Source organism: Saimiri boliviensis, chromosome 1 (genome assembly GCF_048565385.1).
Source record: "Saimiri boliviensis isolate mSaiBol1 chromosome 1, mSaiBol1.pri, whole genome shotgun sequence".
Lineage (NCBI taxonomy): Eukaryota > Metazoa > Chordata > Mammalia > Primates > Cebidae > Saimiri > Saimiri boliviensis.
In genome coordinates, this window is record NC_133449.1 from 177435219 (window position 1) to 177463064 (window position 27846).

General features: G+C 42.1%; 1 protein-coding gene across 2 annotated transcripts; it reads left to right on the top strand.

Annotated features, from left to right (window-relative positions):
- ZCCHC10 (zinc finger CCHC-type containing 10) lies at positions 1-27846 on the top strand. Of its 2 annotated transcripts, XM_074381552.1 has the most exons (5): positions 27-82; positions 13333-13383; positions 18610-18771; positions 24364-24405; positions 25668-27846. In XM_074381552.1, the coding sequence occupies exons 1-5, from the start codon at positions 42-44 to the stop codon at positions 25933-25935; spliced, it is 564 nt and encodes a 187-aa protein (XP_074237653.1). In that variant the 5' UTR covers positions 27-41; the 3' UTR covers positions 25936-27846. The 2 variants fall into 2 exon arrangements, with proteins under 2 accessions (XP_039327290.1, XP_074237653.1); XM_039471356.2 differs by lacking the exon at positions 13333-13383 and having other exon boundaries at positions 1-82.

Here is a 27846-nt window from a genome sequence, read left to right on the forward strand (position 1 = left end):
AGTTCCCAAAACCCTGCGCGGCAGTCTTTGACCACGCTAAAATGGCGACTCCCATGCATCGGCTCATAGCCCGGAGACAAGCGTAAGTAAGGATACGGTTCGGGCCCACGGGCGGGCTGGGAACGGGGAAACACGAGTCAGCGGGCTGATTTCGGACCTCATTTGGGACCGGCGGACTCTGTCCGTTTCTCAAGTACGCTTCCGAGTCCCGAGAGACTCGGGCCCGGGCGGTAAGTCTGGTGACCGTAGGTTAGCGATTTCGGGGAAGACAGCCGCGTAAAGTCCGCGGCACCGGACATAGCGGGGTTTGAAGACAATTGTCCCATTCGGTTTCCCTGAAGGGAACGCCCACAGTTGGTCACTCAGTGGTTTATGCCCCTCTGCCAACCTCACGCGTGGACAGGGGAACCCTGAAGCCCCTGTCCGACACCTTGATTCCAGCCAATGTAAACCTTCGGCTTCCTATTCGGTGTTCAGCCCAGCTGACTTTTCCTACTTCCTTTTTTGCGGCTTCCCTAGGAACACCCTCCCTACAATGCCGGCTGGTCTCCCAGGCTATCTTATTATTTTGCCACTCATTCTCTCTTTCAATAAATATTTATTTAGTTCCTATCTTTCTGTGCGAGACATTGGGTATAAAGAAAAAGAGATGTTCAACAAAAAAAAGCAAAAGGAAAAAAAGAAAAAGAGATGTTCAAGACAAAATCCTCGCTTTCAGGGAGCTTACATTCGAGTGATGGAAACAGTCGATAAACTACAAATTAAGTAAATACAGCTGGTGATAACAGCTTTGAAAGAAATAAGCTGTTGTGATGGAAGGAGGGAAGGGTCCCCTTAAGGGATTGATTGGACTGGAAAGCCATCTCTGAAGAGGTGGAATTTAAACAGAGATTGAAAGAGAAAGGAACAGTCATGAGAGGATTTGGAGAAAGAGCATCCGGATAGTGGCATAATGCTTTGAGGCTGAAACTTACTTTTTAAAGAACTGAAAGGTGGCTATTACGCCTAATGAACAAGAGAGAGGGGCAGAAGAGATTTACAGTTGACAAATAATAAGGGGTCACCCCAGATGCCCCTTTCTGGTAAAGCTTTTTTTCCAACAGTCTTTGCACGTCCAAACATCTGCCTCTTTTTCATAAAATATTTCATGATATCACTATTTGCATGTCTATATGTAGCTCAGTGTCTGCTAGTGTGTATATATATATATATATATATATACATTTTTATATATCTTTAATTCAAATAATCCCTTTCTTTCTCTTCTCCTTTCCATCTACTCTTTCAGGCCTGATAAGAAGAGTTCCTCAAATGTACAGACAGACTTATGGAGTTAGAGTAGTATGCTTGGTGAAGGAAAAAGTCTTTGAAGTCAGACAGTTATTTTTTTTCTCTTTTTTAGACAGAGTCTTACTCTGTTGGCCAGGCTGGAAAGCAGTGATGCAGTCTTGACTCATTGCAACCTCTGCCTCCCTGATTCAAACGATTCTCCTGCCTCAGCCTCCAGGGTACCTAGGACTACAGGCACCCACCACCATGCCCTGCTAATTTTTGTGTTTTATTAGAGACAAGGTTTCACCGTGTTCGTCAGGCTGGTCTCCAATTCCTGACCTCAAGTGATCCGCCGACCTTAGCCTCCCAAAGTGTTGGGATTACAGGCAAGAGCCACTGTGGCCCATCATTAAGTCATACAGTTCTGAGATCAAAAATGGGATGATAATACTTAAGGAGAGTGCTAAATGATGTCACTAGGGTCCCATTTCTCTCAGTCTCTCATGCCTGCTTTTTGATTGTTGGCTCCGTACTTGGATAGGCTCTCTTCTTTGGTCCCAAGATGGCTGCAAGTATCCAGGGTCCTTTATATTCTCTCAGCTTCAAGTTGATTGCGCTTCTTTGGTCTAGATTGGATAATGTGACCAACCCTAAACCATGCCTGTGGCATTGTGAAGCTCTGATTGATTTAGAGATCTTAATCACCTTTCAGTACAATTGAATGGATGACCATAGCCAATGATGACTAGGGTGGATAGGTCAGAGGAGGTAAATGCAGGATTGGCAAAACCAATGTCCATTGTAAATATGAAGTGAAAATAAGACTTAACATCTGAATAATACTGTTATTTCTTGTTTCAGAAGTATCAAAAAGTTAAATGTTTTATTTCTACAGTGTGTATTTGGTACATGAGTTATATGATTTGTAAAAGACAAATCTTGCCTGTACGGAGCTTCTGTTCTTGTTGGTAGGCAAATGTGGCATATTATAAAAACTCCTGTGGTATACAGACTGTAAGTCTACAAGGGATTCAGCAAAGGAGGGCCTTCAGAAGCTTTCAAAGTCCAAGAAAGTTTGGGGGATATATTTGGGGGGAAAGCAAGAGAGGAGCCTTTACTTTTCATTTTATATTCATCAAAAAGGTTTAATTTAATTTACAAGGAGCATATATTACTTCCATAATAACAAATTTAAAATAGTTTTTAAGGCCAGGTGTGGTGGCTAATGCCTGTAATCCTAGCACTTTGGGAGGCCAAGGCAGGTGGATCACTTGAAGTTAGGAGTTGGAGACTGGCCTGGCCAACATAGCGAGACCCGGTCTCCACTAAAAATAAAAAATTAGCTGGATGTAGTGGTGCATGCCTGTAATTCCAGCTACTCAGGAGGCTGAGGCTGGAGAATCACTTGAACCCTGGAGGCAGAAGTTGCAGTGAGCCGAGATTGCGCCACTGCACTCCAGCCTGGGTAACAGATTAAGACTCCATCTCAATAAATAAATAAATAGTTTTTAATTTAGTAATGAGAAGTGAGAAAGTACTATCATCACTCTTTAAAAAAAAAAAAAAGTCTTTGAACTAATAGAAGAAAAGGAGGAAAGAAGCCTAAATAGGAACTCCTCATTCAGTAGATCTTTCAGAGACTTAACTAGTGAGTCTACTAAATCAATTGGAATGAAATTATTTTTACCTCATAAGTTGTAATTACATCTACCAATATGTAAATAAATTATGGAATCTGGCACTATTTGGGGTCATTTCTTCCATTAAACCTTATATGAGATTCCAGTACTCCCTCTTCAACATCCGGAGTTGTTATCAAACTTGGCTTGAAGACTTCCAGTAATGTACACTTAGCTCCTGAAGTGGCCTGTTGTGTTTTGCAAGTCTATCCAAAAGTTTATGTTGACCTGAAAAGAAATAGTATTTGTATAGTTAACCTCTCTTCTTTCTGACTTCCTTGTTTTTTACTCTTGCTATGATTTCAGTCAGTTGAAAAATCCTGTTTTCTACCTGAATTGTCATCAAGTCAGGGCCTTGTATTGATTTTCTGGACTTAAGTGTCAGACTTACCTTTGTCATTGTTAAATTTCATCTTGTTAGATTCGACAGAGTTGCAGCCTGTCAAGACCTTTTGGATCCTGATTCCGTCATCCATCGTTATTAAGTATCCCTGTCAGCTTTGTGTCACTGCAGGTTTGATAAATATGTACATTTGTGTCCTCATACAAGGCATTTATAAAAATGTTGAACAAGGCCGGGTGTGGTGGCTCATGCTTGTAATCCTAGCACTTTGGTAAGCTAAGGCGGGTGGATCACAAGGTCAAGAGATTGAGACCAACCTGGCAAACATAGTGAAACCCCGTCTCTACTAAAAATACAAAAATTAGCTTGGCATGGTGGTATGCACCTGTAGTCCCAGCTACTCGGGAGGTTGAGGCAGGAGAATTGCTTGAACCCAGGAGGCGGAGGTTGCAGTGAGCCAAGATTATACCACTGCACTCCAGTCTGGTAACAGAACGAGACTCTGCCTCAAAAAAAAAAAAAAAAAAAAAAGTTGAATAAGACCAAACCATGCAGGCCATCACTGGATCTCTCTTTCTATATATTGTCACTTACTGCATAACAGATTCCATATATTAATTGTATGGTTGTTGCATAAGATTATAATGGAGCTAAAAAAATTCTATTGCCTAGTGACATCTTGATGATCCTGACTCTGTGTAGACCTAGGCTATTATGTGTGTGTCTTCTTCCCACCCCCACCCCCAACACCTCCCCAACCATCCAGAAACAGGTTTGGAGGGGAATGTGTCTTAGTTTTTAACAAAATAAGTTTAAAAAAAATTAATAGAAAACAGCTGATTGAATAAGGATATAAAGAAAGAAAATATTTTTGTCCAGCTGTAAATGTGTTTGTGCATTAATTGTTATTACAAAAGAGTCAAAAAGTTTTAAACATTTCTAAGTTATAAAGTAAGCCAGGCGAGGTGGCTTACGCTTGTAATCCCAGCACTTTGGGTGGCCTTGGTGGGTGGATGACCTGAGGTCCAGAGTTTGAGACCAGCCTGACCAACATGGTGAAACCTCATCTCTACAAAAAGATTTAGCCAGGCATGGTGGTGGGCACCTGTAACCCCAGCTACTTGGGAGGCTGCAGCAAGAGAATTGCCTGAACCTGGGAGATGGATGTTGCCATGAGCCAAGATTGTACCTGGGTGACTGGCAGAGCAAGACTCTGTCTCAAAAAAAAAAAAAGTTATACAATAAAAAAGTTATAGGAAGCTAAGAAGAAAAGAAAATGTATACATTTAAGGTAGCCTGGCCAGGTGTGGCGGCTTATGCCTATAATCCCAACACTTTGGGCAGCCTGGCAGGCAAATCACCTGAAGTCAGGAGTTCGAGACCAGCCTGACCAACATGCGGAAACCCCATCTCTATTAAAAATACAAAAAATTAGCCGGGCTTGGTGGTGCATGCCCTTAATCCCAGCTACTTAGGAGCCTGAGGCAGGAGAATCACTTCAACCTGGGAGGCGGAGGTTATGGTGAGCTGAGATCGTACCATTGCACTTCAGCCTGGTGAAGTGAAACACGAGTGAAACTCCATCTCAAAAAAAAAAAAAGAAAAAAAAATTAGGAAAGCCTAATGTACAGTATTTATAAAGTCTATGGTAGTGTCATGATTACTGTAGCTTTATAATACATCTTGAAACCCTGTGTTAGCCTTCTGATTTTGCCCTTGATTCTCAAATGATTCTTCCACCACAACCTCCCAAGTAACTGGGACTACAGCTGTAAGCCACTATATCAGCAATTTTATTTTATTTATTTATATATTTTTTGAGACATAGTCTTGCTCTGCGGTCCAGGGTGGAGTGCAATGGTGCAATCTCCGTTCCTCGCAGCCTCTGCCTCCCAGGCTCAAGCGATTTTTGTGCCTCAGCCTCCCAAGTTGCTGGGATTACAGATAATTTTTATATTTTCAGTAGAGTTGAGGTTCACCCTGTTGGCCAGGCTGGTCTTGAACTCCTAACATCAACTGATCCACCTTGGCCTCCCAAAGTGTTGAGATATTACAGGCATGAGCCACCATTTCTGGCTACAATTTTATTTTTTGTATAGGCAGGGTGTTGCTATGTTGCCCTGGCTTGTCTTAAACTCCTGTGCTCAAATGATCTTCCCACCTCAGTTTCCCAAAGCGCCAGAATTATAGGCATGAGCCACATGCCTGGCCTAGTAGCTCTATTTTTTGGATATCTTAGGTATTTTCTAGACAAATGGTCATCTTTTATGTTCTTTTTTTTGTATGCACTGTTTTTGTTTGTTTGTTTGTTTTTGTTTTTGTTTTTTTGAGACAGAATCTCACTGTGTTGCCCAGGCTAGTGTGCAGTGGTACAGTTTCCACTCACTGCAACCTCTGCCTCCTGGGTTCAAGCAATTCTCCTGCCTTAGCCTCTTGGGTAGCTAGAAGAATTGATGCACCACCATACCCAGCTAATTTTAGTATTTTTAGTAGAGACAAGGTTTTGCTATGTTGGCCAGGCTGGTCTTAAACTCCTGACCTCAAGTGGTCCACCTGCCTTGGCCTCCCAAAATGCTGGGATTACAGGTATGAGTCATCGCACCTGGCCAGTATGCACATTTTAAATGTTTTTGTTGCATATTAACAAGTTGCCCTTTGAAAACTTTGTGCCATTTAACATTCTTAAGAGCAGTGACAGCAGGCATGGTGGCTCACGCCTATAATCCCAGCGCTTTGGGAGGCCGGGACAGGTGGATCACGAGGTCAAGAGATCGAGACCATCCTGGTCAACATGGTGAAACCCCATCTCTACTAAAAATACAAAAATTAGATGGGCATGGTGGCGCACGCCTATAGTCCCAGCTGCTCGGGAGGCTGAGGCAGGAGAATTGTTTGAACCCAGGATACAGAGGTTGCGGTGAGCCGAGATCACGCCATTGCACTCCAGCTTGGGTAACAAGAGCAAAACTCCGTATCAAAAAAAAAAAAAAAAAGAGCAGTGTCCATATACACAGTGCCTGTTCCCCGCTTTTGTCAACAATAGGCATTAAAAAAAGATTTTGCCAATATGACAAGTGTGTCCTAGTATTTTTGGTATCAAGCTCATTTCATATAAAAAGCCTGTACCATTAAAATACTTCTTGAGCCTTACCTTAGCAAATAGAAATAAAATATTGTTTGACTAGATAATTCATTTGGATAGAAAGAAATGGTAGTCTTGTTTGTTTTGAGATTATGTTTGTTGGGGGCCAGGCATGGTGGCTAATGCCTGTAATCCAAGCACTTTGGAGGCCAAGTGTGGGCGGATCACCTGAGGTCGGGAGTTCAAGAGATTACGTTTGTCTAACTCAGCAATCTATATGGAAGATTAGTATTTTTAGGGGTGATTTGTGAGTTGTGTTTAAAACATACATATAAACTATGTTAATCATACCTGGGCTTTGTTTTCTCTCTTTCTCGTTCTCTCCTTTTTTTTTTTTTAGAGACAAGTTCTTTTTCTTTCTTTCTTTCTTTCTTTTTGTTTAAAGATGGGGTTTCACCATGATGGTCAGGCGGGTCTTGAACTCCTGACCTCAGGTGATCCACCCACCTCAGCCTCCCAAAGTGCTAGGATTACAGGCGTGAGCCACCGTGCCTGGCCTTAGAGACAAGTTCTTACCCTATTGTACAGGCTGGTCTCAAACTCCTGAGCTCAGGTGATCCTGCCTTGGCCTCCCAAAGTGCTAAGAATATAGGTGTGAGCCACTGCACCCAGCTTTATACCTGGTCTTTACATGATATTTGTGGATGTTGTATTTCTAACAACAAAAACAAATTCCAGTGTCTGGTGGATATTTTAATGACTAGGTCCCAAGCTATCAGTTTCTCGATACAGAGAAAACAACCTATGAACCTGGAAAAGAAGACTATGGCCCCTACCCCCAACACCTTCACATATATTCATTTTTAGGAAAAATCATGAAAGGCTTTGAAATGGACAGAAAGAAAGATGATTACTGAGTGCTCTGTCTAGTCCACCCTTCCTGGCTATGTGACTTTACGAAGGCCTGCTTTCATTGCCAGAAGATGTGGTGGCTCACACCTGTAATCCCAGCACTTTGGGAGGTTGAGGCGGGCAGATTACTTGAGGTCAGGAGTTTGAGACCAGCCTGGCCAACATGGTGAAACCACGTATCTACTAAAATACAAAACTTAGCCAGGCATAGTAGCCGGTGCCTGGAATCCCAGCAACTGGGGAGGCTGAGACAGGAGAATTGCTTGAACGTGGGAGGTGGAGGTTGCAGTGAGCCAAGATCATGCTATTGCATTCCAGCCTGAGTGACAGAGTGAGACTCCCTCTCAAAAAAAAAAAAAAAAAAAAAAAAAAGCAGTACCTCACACCTGTAATCCGAGCACTTTGGAGGCCGAGGCGGGCGGATCACCTAAGGTCGGGAGTTCAAGACCAGCCTGACCAACATGATGAAACCTCGTCTTTAAAAAAAAAAAAAAAGAAGAAGCAGTGCAATGCAATCACTTATTTCCCAGTGTCTACTGACCAGTTGTCAACTATTTATAAATTTATTTCAGCATTACTGATTGCCCATATATATGTGTTGTTTGAATTGTCTTTTTTTTTTTTTTTTTTTTGAGTCGGAAGTTTTGCTTTTATGGCCCAGGCTGGAGTGCTGTTGTGGTCTTGGCTCACTGCAACCTCCGATTTCTGGGTTCAAGTCATTCTCCTGCCTCAGATCTCTGCAGTGGGTATTGCAGTTGTGTATATATTAAATGTGTTTGTTTTTCTTCCTGAAAAGCTAATAGTAAGTTCATATAGTGTTTTATTATTGATGCCCTTACTATATTACAAATTCAGATAAGCCCTGAAATTACTATTTTTTTGTTTGTTTGTTTGTTTTGAGACATAGTTTTGCTCTTGTTGCCCAGGCTGGAGTGCAATGGCGAGATCTCGGCTCACCACAGCCTCTGTCTCCCGTGTTCAAGTGATTCTCCTGCCTCTCAACCTCCTGAGTAGCTGGGATTACAGGTCTGCAACACCATGCCTGGCTAATTTTGTATTTTCAGTAGAGATGAGTTTCTCCATGTTGGTCAGGCTTGTCTCAAACTCCAGACCTCAGGTCATCTGCATGCCTGGGCCTCCCAAAGTGTTGGGATTACAGGTGTGAGCCATTGCACCCAGCCAGCCCTCAAGTTATATTCATGGTTTAGACAGTCATTTGTTGAAATTTAAGAATTACCATTGGGGCCGGGGGCAGTGGCTCATGCCGATAATCCCAGCATTTTGGGATGCCTAGGTGGGCAGATCACAAGGTCAGGAGTTTGAGACCAGCCTGGCCAACATGATGAAACATCTCTACTGAAGATACAAAAAATTAGCTGGGCATGGTGGTGGATCCTTGTAATCCCAGCTACTTGGAGGGGCTAAGGCAGGAGAAGCACTTGAACCCAGGAGGCGGAGGTTGCAGTGAGCTGAGATTGTGCCATTGCACTCCAGCCTGAACAACAGGGTGAGGCTCAGACAAAAAAAAAAGAAGAAGAAAGAAAGAAAGAAAGAAAAAGAATTACTATTAGGCAAAAAGTTGACTTTTATTATCTTTTAATACTTTATGTAAGTAGTCTCGTCTTAATTCCAAACCTGAAGCATTAACTCTTCAAATTAGGATTAGCTTAAATTTTGGATAAATGCTTAAAATAATTATTGTCAGGAATACACAATCTGGCCTGTAAGGCAGAAATTTGTTAATGAAAAGGCTGTAGTAAATAATTTGTTCTTTTAAACCCTTGCCCATTTCAACAGTCATTCATTTTGCAAACATTTACTGAGATCAATTATGGTTTTAGCAGAGTAAAAGATGACTGCTGTTGGTCAGTAATAAGAATTCAGATGCCAGGTGCGGTGGCTCACATCAGTAATCCCAGCACTTTCAGAGACCGAGGAGGGTGGATCACCTGAGGTCAGGAGTTTGAGAGCAGCTGGACCCATGGAGAAATCCTGTCTCTACTAAAAATATAAAATTAGCCCAGCATGGTGGTGCATGTCTGAAATCCTAGCTACTTGGGAGGCTGAGGCAGGAAGTAGTAGAATCACTTGAACCCAGGAGGCAGAAGTTGCAGTGAGCTGAGATCATCCCATTGCACTCTAGCCTGGGCAACAAGAGCGGAAAAAAAAAAAAAAAAAGATTTCGGCCGGGCACGGTGGCTCAAGCCTGTAATCCCAGCACTTTGGGAGGCTGAGGCGGGTGGATCACGAGGTCAAGAGATCGAGACCATCTTGGTCAACATGGTGAAACCCCGTCTCTACTAAAAATACAAAAAATTAGCTGGACATGGTGGCACGTGCCTGTAATCCCAGCTACTCAGGAGGCTGAGGCGGGAGAATTGCCTGAACCCAGGAGGCGGAGGTTGCGGTGAGCCGAGATCGCGCCATTGCACTCTAGCCTGGGTAACAAGAGTGAAACTCCGTCTCAAAAAAAAACAAAAAAAGATTTCAGCATCTGATCATGCAACAACGTTTTTTAAATCTACACCTTTTATTGTTAAAACAACCATGTTTTGAGAAAATGTTAATTTCTGTGTATCATTAGTCCACATTGTTCCTATTGCTCTAATATGTGGACTAGTAATAATAGCTCTCGTTTGTGTGTTACTTTATGTCAGATGCCTTACTGCTTGCTCTATGTACTTTCCAATCTATAGAATGGAGATATTGCTTCCCAATCTATAGAGTAGATACTGCTCTCAACTCATTGGGTTGTTATAATGGTTGGGTATGACCACTTAGAAGTATTTCTTTTTTTTTTTTTTTTTTTTTTTTGAGACGGAGTTTCGCTCTTGTTACCCAGGCTGGAGTGCAATGGAGCGATCTCGGCTCACCGCAACCTCCGCCTCCTGGATTCAGGCAATTCTCCTGCCTCAGCCTCCTGAGTAGCTGGAATTACAGGCACGTGCCACCATGCCCAGCTAATTTTTTGTATTTTTAGTAGAGACGGGGTTTCACAATGTTGACCAGGATGGTCTCGATCTCTCGACCTTGTGATCCACCCGCCTCGGCCTCCCAAAGTGCTGGGATTACAGGCTTGAGCCACCGCACCCGGCAGAAGTATTTCTTAAATTTTTGGCACACAGCTTGTATAAGCCCTGGTTATGGTTTTAGCTAATTCTCTCAAAAACCTAGTAAAGTAAATATTAACACTCCTTTTTTTTTTTTGGAACAGGGTTTCACCATGTTGGCCAGGCTGGTCTTGAACTCCTGACCTGTAAGCCACCTGCCTCAGGCTCCCAGAGTGCTGGGATTACAGGTGTGAGCCACCACATCTGGCCTCACTCTTTTTCTTTTTTTTTTTAGAGACGAGGTTTCACCTTGTTGGTCAGGCTGGTTTCGAACTCCTGACTTCAGTTGATCTACCCGTGTCAGCCTCCCAAAGTCCTGGGATTACAGGCATGAGCCACTGTGCCTGGCTCTTTTTTTTTTTTTTTTTTTTTTTTTTTTTTTTGAGACAGAGTTTTGCTTTGTCTCCAGGCACCAGGCTGGCTGGAGTGCAGTGGCACGATCTCGGCTCACTGCAACCTCCACCTCCTGGGTTCAAGCAATTCTCCTGTCTCAGCCTCCCGAGTAGCTGGGACTACAGGCGTGCACCACCATGCCTGGCTAATTTTTGTATTTTAGTAGAGGTGGGGTTTCACCATGTTGGCCAGGATAGTCTCGATCTCTTGACCTTGTGATCTGCCCGTCTCAGCCTCCCAAAGTGCTGGGATTACAGGCGTGAGCCACCATGTCCGGCCTCTCACTCTTTTTTTTTTTTTTTTTTCAAATAGATACCGAATCTTACTATGTTGGCCAGGGTAGTCTCAAACACCTGGCCCCAAGCAGTCCTCCTGCCTTGGCCTCCCAAAGTCTGGAATTACAGGCATGAGCCTCTGCACCTGGCCAGTATTACCACATTTTTCACACGAGGAAACTGAGTTCAAAAATCAGTTTGCTCAGCCAAGCATAGTGGCTCACGCCTGTAATCCCAGCACTTTGGGAGCCCAAGGTGGGCCATGGTTGAGGATTACCTGAGGTCAGGAGTTCAAGACCAGCCTGGTAAATGTGACGAAACCCTGTCTCTCCTAAAAATACAAAAATTAGCTGGGCAGGGTGGCATGCCTCTTTAATCCCAGCTACTTGGGAGGTTGAGGCACGAGAATCATTTGAACCTGGGAGGCGGAGGTTGCAGTGAGCCGAGATTGTGCCACTGCACTCCAGACTGGACAACAGAGTAGGACTCTGTCTCAAAAAAAAGGAGAGAGGACAAGGAGGGAGGATTGCTTCAGCCCAGAAGTTTGATACCTGATGAGGCAACATAGTGAGACCTTGTCTCTATTGTAATTAAAAAAAAAAAAATCAGTTTGCTAAAGGTCGTATAGCTATGTAGTGAGAGTAAAGATTTCTTAAAAACTTTAAAGAAGTGCTGGAATGACAGTGAACCACTATGCCTGGCCTCTCTTTATATTTTTACTATCTAACTGAGCACTAGAGTTTAATTTTGTCTTTTTTTTTTTTTTTTTAAGGCAGATTCTTGCTTTGCTGTCCAGTCTGGAGTGCTGTAGTGCGATATTGGCTCACTGCAACCTCTGCCTGGGAGGGTTCAAGTGATTCTTGTGCCTCAGTCTCCTAAGCAGCTGGGACTACAGGCATGTGCCCCGACACCCAGCTACTTTTTTGTATTTTTAGTAGAGACAGAGTTTTGCCATGTTGGCCAGGCTGGTCTCGAACTCCTGGCTTCAAGTGATTCACCCACCTACCTTCCCAAAGTGTTGGGATTACAGGCATGAGCCACTGCACCTGGCTCTCTCTTTACACTTTGTATAAATTTGTACAATTTGGATTCTTTTGAGTCTATCTTCTTATATCTTATGTTAAATATCTTTTTCATTACTATGAATTTTCCACTGTATTCTGTACCACAAATTTCTGTTGTACTTTCGTGTTACTTCCAAATTTGAGGATACTGCAAATAATGCTGCTGAGCACAGCGGCTCCTGCCTACAATCCCAGTGCTTTGGGAGGCTGAGGTGGGAAGATTGCTTGAGACTAGGAGTTTGAGACTGGCCTAGGCAACATAGTGATACTCCATTTCTGTGAAAACTAAAAGTATTAGTAATGTGGGAACCAGGTGTATTCCTGAAGAAGGAAGTACAGAAGAGAAAAATAGCCAGGCACAGTGGCTCATGCCTGTAATCCGCAGCACTTTGGGAGGCCGAGGCAGGTGGGTCACCTGAGGTCAGGTGTGCAAGACCAGCGTGGCCAACATGGTGAAACCCTGCCTCTACTGAAAATATAAAAATTAGCTGGGTATGGTGGCGGGCACCTATAATCCCAGCTACTTGGGAGGCTGAGGCAGGAGAATCGCCTGAACCTGAAAGGCAGAGGTTGCAGTGAGCCAAGATCACGCAGTTGCACTCCAGCCTGGGCAACAGGAGTGAAACTCATCTCAAAAAGTGTCAAGATCATGAAAAGCCAGACATAACTAAAGAACTCTTCCCTACTGAAGGAGACTAAAGAAATGTGACAAGTGTAACTCTATCACTGAACCAAATTTGCTATACATGACATTAAGACATTTGATGAAACTTAAGTGTGGTCTAAAGAGTAAATAGTAGGAATGTATCAACATTAATTTCTTGATTTTGATATATAGGAGAAGGTTCTAGTTTACAGAAAATATGCAGTAAAATATTCTGGGTTGTTGAGGAATCAAGTTGGCAACTTACAAATGATTCAGGAAAACGTTATTTGAAATGGAGTTAGAACTTTTCTGTCAGGTTGTGACTGAAAATTTTAAAAGCTATAATACATAAAAGCAGTATTATAAATATTTCTTGGTATACTTGTGCATGGATTTCTATTGCATACGAGTACAATTGCTGGGCCATAGAGTAACATAGAGTAAGCATTATCTTTCAACTATAACAAATAGTTGTTTTTTTGTTTTTTGTTTTTTTTTCAAAATAGTTGTACCAATTTGTATTTTTTTTTTTTAATATTTTTCTTTTTTTTTTTAGAGATGAGGTTTTACCACATTGGCCAGAGTGTTCTCAAACTCCTGACTTCAGGTAATCCACCCGCCTCAGCCTCCCCAAGTGCTGGGATTACAGGCGTGACTTGCCCCTCGGCCCATTTTTGTACTGTCTTTTCATATTATCTTATTTTTCTGTTATACTTTTTTTTTTTTTTTTAATTAAAATCTTCACTACTTGTTCTTTTACAAGGGCATTTTGGCTATTACTGGCCTTTTAAATTTCTGTACACTTTTTTTTCGAGATGGAGCCTCACTCTGTCACTCAGGCTGGAGTGCAGTGGCATGATCTTGGTTCACTGTAACTTCTGCCTCCTGGGTTCAAGCAATTATTCTGCTACAGCCTCCCAAGTAGCTGGGGACTACAGGTGCAGGCCACCACTCCTGGATAATTTTTTTTTTTTTTTTTTAATTTTTTGGTGGAGATTGGCTTTCACTATGTTGCCCAGGCTGATCTCGAACTTCTGACCTCAAGTGATCCACCTGCCATGGCTTCCCAAAGTGCTGGGATTACAGGAGTGAGCCACTGAGCCTGGCTGTGTACACATTTTAGAATGAGTTTGTTAAGTTCTACACCCCAAAAAAATTGGGATTTTTATTGGAATTCCTTTGAATGTATACATGAATTTTGGGAGAATTGACATTTTTATAATATTGAAAGTTCCAGTCTCTGAACATGGTATATCCCTTTATTTGTTTAGCTACTTATATAGGTATTTAACTTATCTCAGTAAGGTTTGTTTTTTATACATCCAACCAGGCGCGGGGCTCATGCCTTTAATCCCAGCACTTTGGGAGGCCGAGGCGGGTGGATCACGAAGTCAAGAGATCAAGACCATCTTGACCAACATGGTGAAACCCTGTCTCTACTAAAAATACAAAAAATTAGCTGGGCATGGTGGCATGCTCCTGTAGTCTCAGTTCCTCAGGAGGCTGAGGCAAGAGGATCACTTGAACCCGGGAGGCTCAGGTTGCAGTGAGCTGAGATTGTGCTACATTCCAGCCTGGTGACAGAGCAAGACTCTGTCTCAGGAATAATTAAAAAAAAAAAAAGCTTCACATATCTTTTCTCTGTTTTCTAGGTATTTGGTAGTTTTTAGGACATTATAAATACTGTCTTTTAAAATGTTCATTTTATGCAATGACTCATGTCTGTAATCTGGGAGGCCAGAGAAGGAAGATTGCTTGAGCCCAGGAGTTCAAGACCAGCATGGGCAACTTAGTGAGATCCCATCTCTACAAAAATTTTCTTTTAAATTAAAATGTTAATTTTAAACAGTTTTTGTGGTTGTGTGCAGTGATTCATGCCTGTAATCCCAGCACTTTGGGAGGCCAAGGTGCAAGGATCACTTGAGCTCAGGAGTTTGAACCCAGCCTGGGCAACATAATAAGACCTCATCTTTACAAACAAAAAACAAAGCCTTTTTGTTTTATAGAAACTCAATTCATTTTTATATGGTGCCTCTATAGTTTAATATAGGATTCCACAAACCATGGTCACTGAATCTTGCCTGCTACCTGTTTTTGGAGGCTCATAAGCTAAGAATGATGTTTATATATGTACATATGTGATCAATTTGATGATGGGGAGGGAGCATGAACTGTGAACCGCAGTTGGGTGAAATCTTAAGACTCCTAAAGAAGCATTTCATTTTTCTCACTTGTAGCCCTCCATTATATAAGATTATATTCAAATACTATAATTTGCATCCACAAAATAGGAAATTTGTTTTCTCTTATGTTATATGGGTATCTATATAGTATCTACAGTTTTGCCTCTTGTTCTGCAAAGCCTGTTATATTTACTACCTAGCCCTTTAAAGAAAAATTGGCTGACTTGGGCCAGGCACAGTGGCTCACACCTATATTCTTAGCAGTTTGGGAGGCCAAGGCGGGTAGATTGCCTGAGCTCAGGAGTTCGAGACCAGCCTGGGCAACACAATGAAACCCCGTCTCTACTACAATACAATTAGCTGGGCGTGGCAGCGTGTGCCTGTAGTCCCCGATACTCAGAAGGCTGAGGCTGAGGCGGGAGAATTGCTTGAACCCGGGAGGCAGAGGTTGCAGTGAGCTGAGATTGTGCCACTGCACTTCAGCCTAGGCAACAGAGCAAGACTCCATCTCAAAAAAAAATTTGTTTTGCTGATCCGAATGTAAAACCTTGCTGAACTCACTTAATTTTAATTATTTCAAAATACTTTATTTGTAGATTCATTAGGATTTGCAGTGTACTTAATGCATTATCAATAAGAAATGACAGGTTTATTTCTTCCTTTTCAATTGGTTTACTTGTTTTTCTTCCTTGGCTATGTCTCAGCCCAATTTCAGGGATTGGATTTCTCTTAGTCTTCTAGGTAACTAGAAGTTGGCTGAAGTTTGTAAAAACTTGGGTTTATTTTTAGGCTATAGCTCTCATTTTTAACAGTGACACAGTTTGTCTCCCTAGCTTGTAATACATGATGCTTACCCTCCTGCGATGGCCAAAACCAGCATAAAAGTTGACTTAACTCTGGATTTCCATCTTCTTCCATATCTTCTTTTTTTTTTTTTTTTTTTGAGACGGAGTTTCGCTCTTGTTACCCAGGCTGGAGTGCAATGGCACGATCTCGGCTCACGGCAACCTCCGCCTCCTGGGTTCAGGCAATTCTCCTGCCTCAGCCTCCTGAGTAGCTGTGATTACAGGCACGCACCACCATGTCCAGCTAATTTTTTGTATTTTTAGTAGAGACGGGGTTTCACCATGTTGACCAGGATGGTCTCGATCTCTTGACCTCGTGATCCACCCGCCTCGGCCTCCCAAAGTGCTGGGATTACAGGCTTGAGCCACCACGCCCAGCCCCATATCTTCTTTTGATTATTCTTTTTTTTATTTTTTTGAGACAGAGTCTTGCTCTGTCGCCCAGGCTGGAGTGCAATAGCGTGATCTTGGCTCACTGCAGCCTTTGCCTCCTAGGTTCAAGCAGTTCTCCCACCTCAGCTTCCTGGTAGCTGAGATTACAAATGTGTACCACCAAGCCTGGCTAATTTTTGTATTAGTAGAGACGGGGTTTCACCGTGTTAGCCAGGCTGGTCTCGAACTCCTGACCTCAAGTGATCTGCCCGCCATGGCCTCCCAAAGTGCTGGGAATACAGGCATGAGCCACCGCGCCCAGCCATCTTTGCATGGTGGCTCTTGCCTGTATTCCCAGCACTTTGGGAGGCCATGGCGGGCAGATCACTTGAGGTCAGGAGTTCGAGACCAGCTTGGCCTACATGGTGAAACTCCACTTCTACAAAAAATAAGAAAATTAGCCAAGTGTAGTATTGCCCACCTGTAGTCCCACCTACTCAGAAGGCTGAGGTGGGAGAATCGCTTGAACCTGGGAGGCATAGGTTGTGGTGAGTCAAGATGGTGCCACTGTACTCCAGCCTAGACAACAGAGTGAGACTCCATCTCAAAAAACCAGAGAGAGAGCATCTCCCTCTGTCGCCTAGGTTAAAGTGCAGTGGCACGATCATAGCTTCCTGCAGCCTCGAATTCCTGGGTTCACTTGAGCCCCCTGTCTCAGCCTCCCAGGTAGCTGGGACTAAGGTGTGTGCCACCACACATGGCTAATTTTTGTACTTTTTGTAGAGACAGGGTTTCACCATGTTGCCCAGGCTGATCTCAAACTCCTGAGCTCAAGTTATCTGCCTGCCTTGGCCTCCCAAAGTGCTGGGATTATAGGTATGACTCACCATGCCTGTCCCTAGCTAATTTTTAAAAATTTGTTGTAAGGCCGGGCGCAGTGGCTCAAGCTTGTAATCCCAGCACTTTGGGAGGCCGAGGCGGGTGGATCATGAGGTCGAGAGATCGAGACCATCCTGGTCAACATGGTGAAACCCCGTCTCTACTAAAAATACAAAAAATTAGCTGGGCATGGTGGCACGTGCCTGTAATCCCAGCTACTCAGGAGGCTGAGGCAGGAGAATTGCCTGAACCCAGGAGGCGGAGGTTGCGGTGAGCCGAGATCGCGCCATTGCACTCCAGCCTGGGTAACAAGAGCGAAACTCCGTCTCAAAAAAAAAAAAAAAAAAAAATTTGTTGTAGATGTAGATTCTTGCTATGTTGTCCTGCCTGGCTGTTCTCAAATACCTGACCGTTCTCAAATTCCTGGTCTCAAGCAGTCCTTCCACCATGGCCTCCCAAAATGCTGGGATTACAGATGTGAGTCACTTCAGCTGGTCAGCTTGATTATTCTTTACCCCCTTGTTGATTCTCTTATTCCTAAAGAAGCTTGTTAAAAATGTTTTGACAGTCTTTTCTTTTTTTTTTTGAGACGGAGTTTCGCTCTTGTTACCCAGGCTGGAGTGCAATGGCACGATCTCGGCTCACCGCAACCTCCGCCTCCTGGGCTCAGGCAATTCTCCTGCCTCAGCCTCCTAAGTATCTGGGATTACAGGCACGCGCCACCATGCCCAGCTAGTTTTATTGTATTTTTAGTAGAGACGGGGTTTCACCATGTTGACCAGGATGGTCTCAATCTTTTGACCTTGTGATCCACCCGCCTCGGCCTCCCAAAGTGCTGGGATTACAGGCTTGAGCCACCGCGCCCGGCTCTTTTTTTTTTTTTTGACAGTCTTTTCTAATTCTGAGCTGGAAAGTAGTCTGAATGACCTAGTATGTCATTAACTGGAACTTAATTGAGGAGCCATGATTTGAATTCAACTGTATCTTAACTTCAAGATCTATGCTTTTAACCACTTATTTTATGTATTAATCCATTTTCACACTCCTGATAAAGACATACCCAGACTGGGCAATTTAAAAAATAAAGAGGTTTTACTGGACTCACAATTCAATGTGGCTAGGGAGGCCTAACAATCATGGCAGAAGCACGGATGAATAACATATGTCTTACATGGATGGCAGCAGGCAAAGAGAAGAAAGACTGTGCAGGAAACTCCTGTTTTTAAAACCATCAGATCTTGTGAGATTTATTCACTATCACAAGAACAGCATAGGAAAGTCTTGCCCCTATGATTCAGTTACCTCCGCCAGGTCCCTCCCACAACACATGGGAATTCAAGATTTCAAGATGAGATTTGGGTGAGGTCACAGCAACCATATCATTATACTTATTATACTTTGTTGTATTAAATCTAACATAAAGAGTAAAATGTTTATTTTATGAATTGGACCATAAGAGTAAACATTATTTTTTCCTTTATATTTTTTATAGTTTATAGGGAAAAAGTCCCAAGACAAAATTTTAAGGCTTGTATTCTATTTTTTGTTCTGTAGCGAGGCAAATAAGCAACATGTAAGATGTCAGAAATGCTTGGAATTTGGACATTGGACTTACGAATGCACAGGAAAAAGAAAATACTTACATAGGCCCTCAAGGACAGCAGAACTAAAAAAAGCTTTAAAAGAAAAAGAAAACAGATTATTATTACAACAAAGGTAGGTTTACATGTGTTATCCAAAGGAATATATTTTTAAATGTATATTTATAGAATTTATTAAAGGACTAAATGTTTCATGGTGGTTCTCCAGATTTTAATTATATTATTACTAATGTTTAATGGATGCTTGCTATGTGCCAAACACTGTTCTAGGGTCTTTATAAGTATTAGCTTATTTAAACCTGACATTTACACTATTAAGGTAGGTAGTATTACTATTTTTTTTTTTTTTTTGATGCGGAGTTTCGCTCTTTGTTACCCAGGCTGGAGTGCAATGGCGCGATCTCGGCTCACCGCAACCTCCGCCTCCTGGGTTCGGGCAATTCTCCTGCCTCAGCCTCGTGAGTAGCTGGGATTACAGGCACGCACCATCGTACCCAGCTAATTTTTTGTATTTTTAGTAGAGACGGGGTTTCACCATGTTGACCAGGATGGTCTTGATCTCTTGATCTCGTGATCCACCCGCCTCGGCCTCCCAGAGTGCTGGGATTACAGGCTTGAGCCACCGTGCTCGGCCTACTATCTTTTTACATATGAAGAAACTGAAGCAAGGAGATGTTGAATGACTTACTCATTGTCACACAGCTAGTAAGAATTAAAAAATAAGCATTAAATCATACAGCCTGTGCCCCGGATTCATTGTCTTAATCGTTTTGCTCTATTGCCTCAACTGTCAGTGAAATGACAGTTGAATTAAGAGATAGATTATATGAGCTGACATAGAAAGCTTTATATATCAGGTGTATAAAGAAGATAGAGAACAGAATATATAATATGCAATGATTTATGTTTATAAAAAGAAAAATTGGCTGGGTGCGGTGGCTCACACCTGTAATCTCAACACTTTGGGAGGTCGAGTCGGGTGGATCACATAAGTCCAGGAGTTCAAGATCAGCCTGGCCAACATGGTGAAACCCCATCTCTACGAAAAATATAAAAATGAGCAGGGTGTGGTAGTGTGTGCCTATAATCCCAGCTACTCAGGAGGCTGAGGCAGGAGAATCGCTTGAATCCAGGAGCTGGAGGTTTTGGTGAGCTTGAATATCACTGAATTCTCTGCATTCCTTCTATGTTACATTCCACAAGTTGTATAATAATATATCAGTAAAAAATATTTTTAAATTGACAATTCAATTAGGTCCCCCACCAATTTTGTTGGGGGGAAAAACCTTAAAAAAAGAATTTACTCTCAAAAATCATGGCCAGCTGGGCATAGTGGCTCACACCTCTAATCCCAGCACTTTGGGAGGCTGAGACAGGTGGATTGTGTGAGCTCAGAAGTTTGAGACCAGCCTGGGTAACATGGCAAAATCTCATCTCTACAAAAAATGCAAAAAATAAGCCAGGCATCGTGGTATGCACCTGAAGTCTCAGTTACTTGGGAGGCTGAGGTGGGAGGATCACTTGAGCCCAGGAGGTGAAGGTTGCAGTGAGCAGAGACTGCACTCCAGCCTGGGTGACACAGTGAGACCTAGTGAGACCCTGTCTCAAAACAAACAAAACTATTATGGACATTTACTTTCTCAGTACAACACCACTATTTTGAAAAACCATCTAGGGTTTTATACATGAGGACAGCACACTAAAGTATGATTAGAGATGGGTGAGAGGAATACCTTTCTTTTGTGAGATTAGAGAAGGTTTGTTGGAAAAGGGGAAGTATAAAAGCAGACCAGTAGGAAAGTTCTCATCCAGATTTGTTTTAGGAAAAATTGCATATAAATGTTGATAATCTAGAAATTGGTTATTTACCTATTCCTGCACAACTCTTTTTTTTTTTTTTTTTTTTGAGACGGAGTTTCGCTCTTGTTACCCAGGCTGGAGTGCAATGGCGCGATCTCGGCTCACCGCAACCTCCGCCTCCTGGGCTCAGGCAATTCTTCTGTCTCAGCCTCCTGAGTAGCTGGGATTACAGGCACGTGCCACCATGCCCAGCTAATTTTTTGCACTTTTAGTAGAGACGGGGTTTCACCATGTTGACCAGGATGGTCTCGATCTCTCGACTTCGTGATCCACCCACCTCGGCCTCCCAAAGTGCTGGGATTACAGGCTTGAGCCACCGCGCCCGGCCCTCCTGCACAACTCTTGAAGAAGTTTCATGTCCACAAATTGGAAGACTGCTGCCTTGAAAGTCTAAATATTTAAGACACTATTATATAACTCATAACCCTTATGAAGACGCTGCTTCTTTTCCTTTTTTTTTTTTTTTCTGAGACAGAGTCTTGCTCCATTGCCCAGGCTGGAGTGCAGTGGTACAATCTTGGCTCACCAAAACATAGAATGTAACATAGAAGGAATGCAGAGAATTCAGTGATATTCAATTCCCATGATTCTATTTAGGTTAAGATTTCTCCAGGTTAAATCTATAAAACTTAAAAATAATTTAATTCCCAAAGAGCCATCTTTATTGAAAAAATAAAATTTAAAAATAGGAATTTAGCCAGGCGTGGTAGCTCATGCCTGTAATCCCAACGTTCTAGGAGGCTGAGGCGGGCAGATCACGAGGTCAGGAGTTCAAGACCAGCCTGGTTAATATGGTGAAACCCCATCTCTATGAATAATACAAAAAAAAAAATCAGCTAGGCATGATGGCACATGTCTGTAGTCCCAGCTACTCGAGAGGCTGAGGCAGAAGAATCACTTGAACCCAATAACAGAGGTTGCAGTGAGCCGAGATTGTGCCACTGCACTCCAGCCTAGGTGACAGAGTGAGACTCTGTCTCAAAAAAAAAAGAATTTAATTGATGTCAAGCCTTGTCACATTCTACTATGAAGAGTTTTTATTTGTGGATATATAGACTAGAAAAATATCTGTCATTAGGAAATGCATTTCTGGACCAGGCACAGTAGCTCATGCCTGTAATCCCAGTACTTTGAGAGGCTGAAGTGGATGGATCACTTGATGTCAGGAATTCGAGACCAGCCTTTCCAACATGGCAAAAACCCATCCCTACTAAACATATAGAAATTAGCTGGGTGCGTTGGTGTGCACCTGTAATTCCAGCTACTTGGGAGGTGAGGCAGGAGAATCGCTTGAACCTGGGAGGCGGAAGTTGCAGTGAGCTGAGATAACACCTCTGCACTCCAGCCTGGGTGATAGAGCGAGACACACACACACACACACACACACACACACACACACACACACACACAGATATACGTTACCAATAATGTAACAGTTAATAAAATTTATAATATTGTCCAACTGCGGTGGCTCACACCTATAATTCCAGCACTTTGGGAGGCCAAGACAGGAGGATCACTTGAGGCCAGGAGTCTCAGACCAGCCTAAGCAACACAGCAATACTCTGTTCCTTAAAAAAAAAAGAAAAGTTAGCTGGATATGGTGGGATCATGTCTGTGATCCCAGCTACTTGGGATACTGACTTGGAGGATTGCTTCAACCCAGGAGGTCAAGGTTACAGTGAGCTGTAACTGCACCACTGTACTCCAGCCTGGGTGACAGAATGAGACCCTGTCTCAAAAGAAGAATTTTTAAACTTTTTATTTTTGGGGGGATGGGGTCTCACTCTGTTGCCCAGGCTGGAGTGCAGTGGCGTGATTTTGGCTCACTGCAACCTCTGCCTCCTGGGTTCAAGCCATTCTCCTGACTCAGCCTCTCAAGTAGCTGGGACTACTGGTGCGTACTACCAAGCCCAGCTAATTTTTTTGTATTTTTAGTAGCAATGGGGTTTCACCATGTTAGCCAGGATGTCCTCAATCTCCTGACCTTGTGATCCACTCACCTTGGCCTTCCAAAGTGCTGGGATTATAGGCACGAGACAACACACCCGAAGTATACTTCCCTCTCTTGTTTTTTTTTTCGTCCCACACGTAAAGATCCCCCACTTATTTTACTCCCAAAATGACAATTCAGTAAGTAATTCCATTGTGTAAAAAACTTCACATAAATCCACATTTACGTTTGGAGACTCAGGAAATAACGACAGAAACATTATCTAGGAAATACAGAGAGGGCCAAAATATAAAAACGTTGGCCATGTGTGGCGGCTCACACCTGTAATACCACACTTTGGGAGGCTGAGCAGCTTGCTTGAACTCATGAGTTCCAGATCAGCCTGGGCAACATGGTAAAACCCTGTCTGTACAAAAAAATGCAAAAACTAGCTAGGGGTGGTGGTAAACACTTGTAGTCCCAGCTACGCAGGAGGCTGAGGTGGGAGGATTGCTTGAACCTGGGAGGCAGAGGTTGCAGTGAGCCAAGATCGTGCCACTGCACTCCAACCTGGGTAACAGTGATACCCTGTCTCCAAAAGAAAAAAGAAAGTTAAATTTACAGAACTGTGGTGATATAATTAATTCTGGGGGGTTTTGTTGTTGTCGTTGTTGTTTTGAGACAGAGTCTTGCTCTGTCTCAAGCTGGAGTGCAGTGGCACGATCTCGGCTCACTGCAACCTCTGCCTCCCAGGTTCAATAGATTCTTCCACCTCAGTCTCCCAAGTAGCTGGGACTACAGGTGTTTACCACCACACCTGGCTAAATTTTGTGTTTTCTTAGGCGAGACCAGGTTTCACCGTGGCCAGGCTGGTCTCAAACTCCTGGACCTCAAGTGATCTGCACGCCTCAGCCTCCCAAAGTGCTGGGATTACAGGTGTGAGCTACCGCATCTGGCCTAATGCTTAATTTAAAAACCTGATTTAGCATGCATGTTGTTTGGCAGAATAGCAGCAGCAAGCCATTTGTTCCTTTCATTCAAATTTACCAGACTTTGTTCTTTATAAATAATGTGAGTGAGGCCAAGTGCAGTGGTTCATGCCTGTAATCCCAGCACTTTGGGAGGCCAAGGGGGACAGATCACCTGAGGTCAGAGTTCAAGACCAGCCAAGCCAACATGATGAAACCCTGTCTCTACTAAAAAATGCAAAAATTCGCTGTGCACAGTGATAGGCATCTGTAATCCCAGTTATTCGGGAGGCTGAGGCAGGAGCATTGCTTGAACCCAGGAGACAGAGGTTGTAGTGAGCCAGGATCTCACCACTGCACTCAAGCCTGGGCAATAGAGTGAGACTTCGTCTCAAAAAAAAGAAAAAAAAGAAAAGAATAATGTGAATGAACGTAGACTTGAAGTATTAAATTTCTGGTCTTTAAGGAGTAAATAACTCAACAGTCGGGGTGCATGTGGAAAAATAAATAGGTTTTTTTAAATTGAAGAGCTGCTTTTGAAAAATTATGAAATGACTATATGATTCTGTGAACTGAAACTACAAATTATAGCTATTGTACTATTTGCTTTGTTCTGTTATTCAGTAAGTAGTGATGTAACTATGTCAGCTTAAGTTCCAGACTAAAACAATTTAATTATCTTAACTACTAACATACCTGACTTTTATACGGGTGATAAGATACATCTGTCTTGGATGCTGGTTAAGTTGACTGCATGTACCATATACAGCCTACAATGGCATACTTTCCATTTGCTTATAACAAGAACTACTGTACTCTACATGTTATAAAAACACAGAATGTTTCTCCAATGTAAAATGGTTTTGGGGATAGCAGAAGGGTTTTTCTGAGCTGTGTATAATCACTCTATTAAACAGGAGCTTTTTTCTCCCCTCATGTTTATCAGCATTGGAGAAACCACTGTAGAAAGAAAGACCAAGAAAAAAAGGTATGTGTGGTTTTGGGAGTATTTTACAGATAATATGTAATACTAATTGGAGGGATGGGAAAGGTGATTTTAAAATAGCTATAAGATTTGGATCTAAGTCTCTTATTGCAATTCATAATTAAATAATCCTATTTTCTGATAACTTCCTTTTTTTAATCTGTCTGGAATGTATTGCTTCCGTTTCTCCTTTTACTTAACTTTGTAGAGTCCTTATACCTGGAAACAATAAATAATTGTCTTCCTTTGGCTTAAAATAGGAAATATTAATAGACTGGTAAGAAATTGTTGGCCAGCCATATCTGGTCCAAAGTAGTTAAAATAAAGATGATGAGCCGGGCGTGGTGGCTCAAGCCTGTAATCCTAGCACTTTGGGAGGCCGAGGTGGGTGGATCACGAGGTCGAGAGATCAAGACCATCCTGGTCAACGTGGTGAAACCCCGTCTCTACTAAAAATACAAAAAAGTAGCTGGGCATGGTGGCACATGCCTGTAATCCCAGCTACTCAGGAGGCTGAGGCAGGAGAATTGCCTGAATCCAGGAGGCGGAGGTTGCGGTGAGCCGAGATCGCGCCATTGCACTCCAGCCTGGGTAACAAGAGCGAAACTCTGTCTCAAAAAAAAAAAAAAAAAAGATGATGAAATAGTAACAAGCTATATGAGGTTTACATAGACCCAGTTGTTACACTGCAGCTTTATTCTAACATTATCACCTCTGAAATGTAATATAGTAGATACTCTTATCTTGAATTCCAACCAAGAGAATTAAGTTGCTGAAGCAACAATATCCTACAAAGAGAGGAGTGTGGTTTACAACAGTTAAGCAATCCTCAAAACATCAAACCAAAGGATAACATGCTAGCAAAGCTTCAGTATATACATATATATATAATTGGAATCATGTAAAATTGCTTTGGCTAGGCATGATGGCTCACGCCTGGAATCCCAGCACTTTGGGAGGCCGAGGCAAGTGGATCACTCAGGAGTTCAAGACCAGCCTGGCCAACATGGTGCAACCCCGTCTCTACTAAAAATACAAAAATTAGCTGGGCGTAGGTATACACACGTGTTATCCCAGGTACTTGGGAGGCTGAGGCAGGAGAATTGCTTGAACCTGGGAGGCAGAGGTTGCAGTGAGCCAAGATTGCACTCCAGCCTGGGTGATAGAGCAAGACTTCGTCTCAAAAAGAAAATAAAAAAGAAATTACTTTTAACATTCTATTACATGTCACTTTCCCATATATTTAACTGTGTATTGTCTAATAGGTCTAAGAGTGTAACCAGTTCAAGTAGCAGTAGCAGTGACAGTTCAGCCAGTGATTCTTCATCAGAAAGTGAAGAAACATCTACCTCATCCTCCTCAGAGGACAGTGACACTGACGAAAGCTCCTCTAGTTCCTCATCCTCAGCCTCCTCCACAACCTCTTCCTCCTCCTCTGATTCAGACTCAGATTCCAGCTCTTCTAGTAGCAGCAGCACCAGCACAGATAGCAGTTCTGAGGATGAACCACCAAAGAAGAAGAAAAAGAAATAGTTGTTCCATCTATATTGGACCAATGGACTGAAAACTTCAATGTGATTCTCGAAAGGGAATTTAGAATATGTTAAGGCCAAATAGGTTAACTGATGAACATTTTTAGAATTCAAAAGTTTCTAAATGTTTTACATTGCAAGAGCATAGAGTATTAATAATGAATTATATATAGAAAGAGACTTTTTTATTTGAAGGGTGAATCCTGTTTTTCTTTTTTTTTTTTTTTTTTTTGAGACAGAGTTTTCGCTCTTGTTACCCAGGCTGGAGTGCAATGGCGCGATCTCAGCTCACCGCAACCTCCGCCTCCTGGGTTCAGGCAATTCTCCTGCCTCAGCCTCCCGAGTAGCTGGGATTACAGGCACGTGCCACCATGCCCAGCTAATTTTTTGTATTTTTAATAGAGATGGGGTTTCACCATGTTGACCAGGATGGTCTCGATCTCTCGACCTCGTGATCCACCCGCCTCGGCCTCCCAAAGTGCTGGGATTACAGGCTTGAGCCACCGTGCCCGGCCGTTTTTCTTTTTTATCTTTAAAATATATCTCTAGAACTTAAACAAAGCTGAAATCTCCAAATCTGTTTGTGTGATGAAACTATCTTTTCTTTTTGTGAAATAAATGCCATACTTTGTTATATATGTTAGTGGTATATACCAGACATATTTTGAGGGTGGTGCATCAGAATATTTGGCAGTGAATTTCTAATGCTTTTGGCTATGTGTTACATAAGATTTAATATGTTGTTACTGTAAGCTTAGGAGTTTTCCTATTGTTAATAAATGTGCTCTATTTTTACATTTATGTTCAGAAAGTTATTCTGACATTTTGTCCTAAGTGATATGTTCAAGGAGCCTATTATATTTATAGTTTTTGAATGCTACAAGTTTCAAGTTGCTGTGTTAAATCATTCGTTTTCTTCTGGTTCCTTAAGTTTTTCAAGTTATCCTTTTCTGAGGAAAATTATTCTAGAGGAACCTAAAAAGGGACAAAAAATCTGAAACTACTTAGGAGTCTAATCTCGGTGCCTTCTGATAAAGTCAGTGTGTATCAGAAAAGAAAGCAGCCATGTAAGAGGCTAACTTTAAGTAGAAGTGCTAGAAATGTCTTTGTGTATTAACATGCAATAAAAGGTACCATTCAAAGCAGGGGAAAGGTAGGAGGAAGAGGTAATTTTTACGGCAAATTAGGGCAGCCTTGGTCGCCTTTTATTAAAAGTTTTTTAAGCTTTCATAAAGATTGCCTTTTGTTATTTTTGCAATTATGGTATTATAGTTTATATGCTAACTAGTCATGTAACAGTCTACTGCATAAATATGAATGACTAGGATTAATCTGGTGTGTTTACATAGGATATACATAGTTGAAATCTAGCATGAAAGGTTAAAAAGGAAATACTGCACAATATTTCTTAAAAGTAAAATGCTGTTATTGTGGCGAGAGTCTTTGGTTTAACATCTCAGTATTCTGTGATGTCTTTTTAACTTTTTGGAAAGAGGTATCATTTGTAGAAAAATTTTGATTTGGGTTAAATATAGGTTTTAAAAATTATAAATGTTTTATATTTTTATGAAAAAGCAATGGAAAATTACTTTTGAAGAAAATGAGCTATTTAAATATTAAAATATATGTATGTTGTGAGTTTAGGGAACCTGTAATTATGTGTCAGTTTTACAAAACCATCTGTGTTCAGTGGTTGTAAATAAATTCTCAAAACATAATTTCAAAAGCTGCCTACAGAATATTATCACTTGACAGATAAAGTTAATAAATTACCAATCAGGCACATTTGATGATGTTTGTCTCTGTAAAGGTAATGTTAGCAGTTAAAAAACATGGATGAGAAAAGAATGTGTTACATAGGTTGCATCACTTGCAGTTAAATAAAACTCACAATTTGTGCTCACAAGCTTAA

Coding starts and splice junctions, on each gene's coding strand:
- ZCCHC10 (XM_074381552.1), top strand. CDS start 42: ATGGCGACTCCCATGCATCGGCTCATAGCCCGGAGACAAGC. Junction 83..13,332: donor CTCATAGCCCGGAGACAAGC/GTAAGTAAGGAT, acceptor TTTTTTTTTTAG/AGATGAGGTTTTACCACATT. Junction 24,406..25,667: donor AGAAAGACCAAGAAAAAAAG/GTATGTGTGGTT, acceptor ATTGTCTAATAG/GTCTAAGAGTGTAACCAGTT.